This window comes from Antedon mediterranea, chromosome 4 (assembly GCF_964355755.1).
Source record: "Antedon mediterranea chromosome 4, ecAntMedi1.1, whole genome shotgun sequence".
Lineage (NCBI taxonomy): Eukaryota > Metazoa > Echinodermata > Crinoidea > Comatulida > Antedonidae > Antedon > Antedon mediterranea.
Genome location: NC_092673.1, coordinates 33233145 through 33239144, shown reverse-complemented (window position 1 = coordinate 33239144; position 6000 = coordinate 33233145). Strand labels below are relative to the sequence as shown.

The 6000-nt window shown below is 34.4% G+C and overlaps 1 protein-coding gene across 3 annotated transcripts in view; it reads right to left on the bottom strand.

Moving 5' to 3' along the window:
* Positions 1–527: 527 nt before the first annotated feature.
* LOC140047356 (proto-oncogene vav-like) overlaps positions 528–6000 on the bottom strand; it is a 31499-nt gene continuing 26026 nt past the window's right edge. For 2 of the 3 annotated variants that reach the window (XM_072092314.1, XM_072092315.1), the window contains 3 exons: positions 3244–3339; positions 1140–1291; positions 528–698 (listed from right to left, as the gene is read on the bottom strand). In XM_072092314.1, coding sequence (XP_071948415.1) covers positions 657–698; positions 1140–1291; positions 3244–3339 — 290 coding nt within the window. In that variant the 3' untranslated portion in view covers positions 528–656. The remainder of the gene's footprint in view (positions 699–1139; positions 1292–3243; positions 3340–6000) is intronic. The other variant, XM_072092316.1, reaches the window with a different exon arrangement.

The window sequence follows — 6000 nt, the reverse complement described above, 5'->3', positions numbered from 1 at the left end:
GAGTAGAGTTCCTATTAAAGAGACACCCTCATGACCAAACAAAGTGTTCTCTTAATAGGGATGTCCCATGAATAGGGGCTGGCCATTGTGTTAATATATATTCCTCTTGTCCTCTGAATACCTCTTAATAGATGTGTCCCCCGAATAGGGGTGCCCAAAGGAGGGATTCTACTATTATTCTTGTATAATTATGAATAATCATATTGGTTTTATGTTGAAACAGATATTGTGAATCCCAATAATTCTTTCATTTCATAATTCATGCTCTTCTAACAATAAAGTTCACTTTGCATTATGGGATACACCTGATTACATATCGTTAACTACATACCTATGCACTGTTGAAACTAAAAAATAAAGTGTCAATGATTATTATGGCTAATTTAGTGATGATACGGTAGGTTCATGATTTGACTACAATATTATGTGCGTAATGTTTGGTTAGTTGCAGTCTTCTGCTTTTGTTTATTCTGGTTAGGAATCATATCAGAAGAATGACAACACAATAGCCAGATAAAAGGAATGGAATTTAAGAAACTTTGATTGGTCGATAAGGAGAGTTAACAAGGGCAGTCTGATATGCACATTGATCGATATGTTTGCTGGTCTCAAAAGAGTCAAATATTTTGGTCTTTAATATAAATTCAATGCTTCCATCAGTCTTCCTCCTGCACATATGTTGATGGAAAATAACCCTCCTGGAAAAAAAAAAACACAGAATATAAGCAACACGCTTAAATGTAGACATTGCTGAATTCTATTTTATTAAGAGATCAGAATTTTTACACTTTTACTGCAATAATGTAGAAGTCACTGCAGTAAACATTGGGTTTGACTATCTAAAAGAAAGAAAACATCTTTCTAAAAATATGCATGTTTAAAGAGTTTGAGGCTAGGAGTTCAGATTCCATGATTGAAAACCATCAGAGCAAACAGTGGACATCTGCAGTTATCACCCTTTGTTTATTCTTCCTTTCTCGTCCTTTAAGACTATTGTGTCACAGTACAAATAACGCTGTACTTAACCTAATATTCTATCTTGTACATTGAGATGATTTAAGTTTATTTATTGGGGGTGGGGGGGGGGGAGGAGGATAACACTGGGGGGGGGGGGGGGGGGTGGCGCTATATTACATTACCTTATCTCCAACCCTTCCTTTCCACCATCCCCTGTGTCCACCTGCCTTGCTAATAATTGCAACTGTCTGGCCAGTTTTTAGTGACAGCTCTCTTATTCCACGGGCTGAGAAGTCATAAAGTGCTGTTCCGTAGCTTACCACATTTTTTTGAGCTGTAAGTAATAACATATATTACAAAAGGAATACATTTAATATACTTATTCAAAATCTGTATATTATCTACCTCATAATTTTTAAATTCACTTTTATTCAATTAATCCGAACCTTAAATTGTTTAGTCTGAATGTTCCCCTAGTACCTTTTACCATGCAATAGTATACAAATAACGCATGGCACATAATTCAAAACAACTAATCAAATGGTAAGAAAACACTTATAATGTAGAATACTGTACTACTATATGTCAATGCAATGTAGAATACTGTATGTCAATGTAATGTAGAATACTGTATGTCAATACAATGTAGAATACTGTATGTCAATGCAATGTAGAATACTGTATGTCAATGCAATGTAGAATACTGTATGTCAATGCAATGTAGAATACTGTACTACTGTATGTCAATGCAATGTAGAATACTGTATGTCAATGTAATGTAGAATACTGTACTATTGCACTACTGTGTATAAATCTTGTACTATGCCACTGCTTCTAGATCTACAGAATGTGTGAATGTACAAATACTGTATTACCCAGTATTTATGATAGCACTACTGTACTATGAATACCTTATATAATTTGGTTTTAGAAAAGTATTGTATTTCAATGAATATTGTACATAGCATTTATATGTGAATACTATGGCAATATTTTATGTCTAATATAAAAACATTTTATTTATATATAATTTATTTTATAGTTATTTTCATGCATGCATAAAAGCGGAGTATCATCATGTTTGATAAATACAATACATGCACAGTCTTTCCATTGTGGACATGCAAATTAATGTGTTTGACAACGTTACATCCCATCTGAAGGATGAGGCAATGGAGTAAAGCATCTTGCCTGAGGATACAGTCACTATGGCACAGAAAATCCATGCCTCTGACATGCTACTGCAGCCAGATAGCATATCACTCTTTGAAGGGTCTATGTGGTAAGTACCCAATATTCCCACACAGTTTCCCACCCAAGTTCTACCAGGCCCAACTTTGCCTAATTTTGGTAATCTGATGAGAACCATGTTTTTAAAATTTATAATCTGTGTACATTTTTTCTTCTTAATCCGTTTTAAATAATTTTCAAAAACATAATTCAAAATACATGAATTAAAATACGTTTCTGCCCTGTTTATTAACTCTGACAATAGAATTGCGGTTTAAGTAATGGTAAGTTATGATGGCGATGATAATTATTAATTGTTAACCCTACACCAAAGCAAAAGCAGTTAGTATGCAGTGCAGGTGGCTGTAGTTTAGGTCTTACAGAAAAACCTGAACTAATAATTTTAAAGGCCAACTCAGAAAGCATCGTATGACGAGGCCCGATTAAACGCCTGGACTTGCCTGTGCTGCCCGAGTTGAATCTCGATGAGACAAGTCGTCTTCAGATTAGGTCGTCGGAAGAACTTAAAACATGTCTAATTTTTTCGGGCCTCGTCGTACAACACTGTTCAAGTTGGCCTTAGCGCAACCATGACAAAGGTCATTGTATATTAGATTGTTTGAATGGTGAAATTAAGAATATGACAGAAGCAAAAACATGTGCAACACAAACCACGAGAATAAACACTAGTGTAAATGGATACACAAATGTACGCAAAAATTGTAATCAATTTTAGAGAGCTGGACGATGACTTGGACAAATGACGTAATGTGCAATTGAAACAAGTCCTAGGCTATTGAAAATAGCTCCCTTATATTGATTGTAGACTTGGAACTAAAAGGAAGCCTTAAAAGGATGGGAAAAATAATCGTGTTTTCATGCAGTATAGGTATCTTTATTGCAGTTTGTTTTCAAGGCATGCAATGTTTTGTGAAGGAATATTCAAGTGGTGTATGTTTATACACACATATTTTTTACATTTAAATATTTTTTAAAATATAACATGCACATTATAAACTACTGTAACTGGTTTAAAAGGATTCTAATATTACATACATGCATGTGTTATACCATTGTCCGTAGGAGGTGTGGTATGATTATTTGTTGAACTACAAACCGAATGCCTTGGAGAAAGCGGGTTTCTTTGAGGTGCTGCAAAACGAAGTGTTCAGTAATGAACTTGATTTACAACATGCAGGAAAGGTAAGGAAACAAACATCGATTATGAACACGAAATGTTTATACTTCCGAAAGCCTGGCACACGCGAGATATACGGCGTGAATAGCCCTTTTCTTGCAGTGTGCGTCCGTAAATTTATTTAGCAGCCGATTATACTGTATTATGTCTAAGGAGTATAAACAGCCGGCAGTATTGCGTCTGCAGTATTTGAAAAAAAAAATGACCATGCTAGCTTTTGAACCATGGTCTACTAACTAGGACGCACTAACTAATCAGCTGAAAAGTTTCCGGTAAGAAAATCGTTCACATAACACATAGATAATAGAGGCTACTGTATATTAAGACGTCATACATTATCTCATATGGGATTAACGTTACTGTCAGAAGACAAGATACTTTACATGTACCTGGTAAATGCAGAACATGTGAGAGAAATATGTAATTTTTCACTGCGAGTGGACTATAAAACTAATTTCAATGCACAAAATCTTGTATATGCATAGAACCTATCGTCTTTTGGCAATTTTCTGGTTTTGAGTGTGCTACTGTATATCTGTCAATTAGCTCTCATATGTGCCAGGCTTAAGGTACAACATCTTAACATGCAGGATTCTAAGGTGAAATATAAGATGCAATAAGGAAAATTATTCATGCATACTATTGGTTTAATAATTTAATTTAAGTAATTTTTTTATGCTGAATACATTTAAATAAAAGCAGAAACAAATTTATCAGTATTATTTTTAAACATTATATATTATAAAAAAGTATTTTATTTGTTGGTTAAAGCAAATCTGAAACAAAATAAATTGTAATATTTGACTTAAATGCTTGTTTTATGTCTCTACGCTCGCGCTAAGGTCAAATTTTCGTTCGCCAAAATGGCAAAAGGTTTTGAGAAACATTAGCCAAATTGAAAATCCTTTAGCCAAATTTAAAAAACCATAAAAATTCGAAAAAATGTTTATTAAATAAATAATGCATGTATTTTTTTTAAATTTTATTTCTTTTACATTTATATTATTATTAGGTATCCCAATGAACCTGATTTTCGTTACCGCGATTTTAACACGTTCGTGAAATTTCAAAAAGTGACGTGTCTTTGAAGTTAAAAATATACTATTTCTTATGTACCCATGAGAATAAAAATTATACGCCTGGAAAGAACTTTATTATTTTTATATATTTATAATCTATGTTTATTAAATATTTTAATAGAAAACGCGAGTTAAAAATGAGGGGTGAGCCGAAATCCGCGCGCTAAAAATAACTTTGGAAAACACCTACCCATTTTCGCACCCGATCGCACAAGGTCCATAATAGGTGGTGGAGTAATTTTTGTTGCATGTTATCAGGCTTTAAATACTCTTTTGATATGTAAATCGGTTATTATTATTATGTACATCCGCCTCAAATGTAAATTTTAACGATAAAAATTGATTTTTTGAGTCTTTCTGATTATCAAAATCTGGCTAATTTAGTATTGAATTGAAGCTAATTTATATTTCTGTTTGATAAAACACATCGTTTTATTTGACTTTGCGTGGACCTCGTGCGAAGAGGCCAACAAGACCAACCCCTGAAAAAAATAATCCCTACCATAAATATCAGTGATTACCATTTTCCTTACAGGGCATTCAGTTCTCCGCATATTACTAAATTACCGTCGCCCAGGCAATATACATGGTATGCATGTATTAGCGCGTTAATTAATGATTGGATAACCCCCGCAGTGGACTGTTCCATTTTCTGAACTAATCTTCGCCGCACACGACGAGGCATGTCGAAAAATGTCGCCTCTCATCATGGAATATTTGCTTCGAAACGTCAATTTTACCGATTTATTAAATTATTTAATAAGTGGAATATTTATCAATCTATTATATAAAACAAGAAATGTACCACAGAAATTTAAGAAGCTTTGAATTTGCTATGCAGCGGCCGTAACCCATTTTATGTAGGCGGCCGAAACGCGCTTTGGCCAGGGTTGCCGTTGCAGTATACGCTGTTTCTTAGTTACTCAATTCTGCGCATGTTTAAACAGAGCTAAAAAAATGAACACGGCGATCGTGACGTCGTCGTCACATAAAATTCTGTGGTGGTAAAAAGTGTACCCGAGTCAGAAAGTACCGAAGTGTGGCGAATTCTCGCTCCCATAAGAAGTCACGCCGACCAGGCTAGGCCTAGGCTTGGAAATGTATTTTCGCCAATTTGGCGAACGAGGCAATAATTATTTTCGCCAAATGGAGACTTCAGTCGCCATTGGCGAATTGGCGAGCGGTTAGCGCGAGCGTAGTGTCTAATTCATGTGGACATTTTTCTTATTGCATTGTTAAGCATTTTCTTAAAAAAAGTAAAATAAAAGATAAAAAACAACCCATTATTTTTCCTTTGTTAATTTATTAACCAAATGATCCCAATTTGTTGTTACTTATTTTTGGTTTCCACTAGAGACGCAACAAAGGATGTAAATGATTTGACCAATCACAAGCTATGTGCTGGTCTTCATTGGTCAATTCGCTTACATTGCGTTTACGTCCTTGTGTTGCGCGTCTTTATTAGAAACCAAAGTTTAGCTTCACCAACCAATTAAACTTTTTTACACAAAAATGATGACACAAAATAAATTCTCC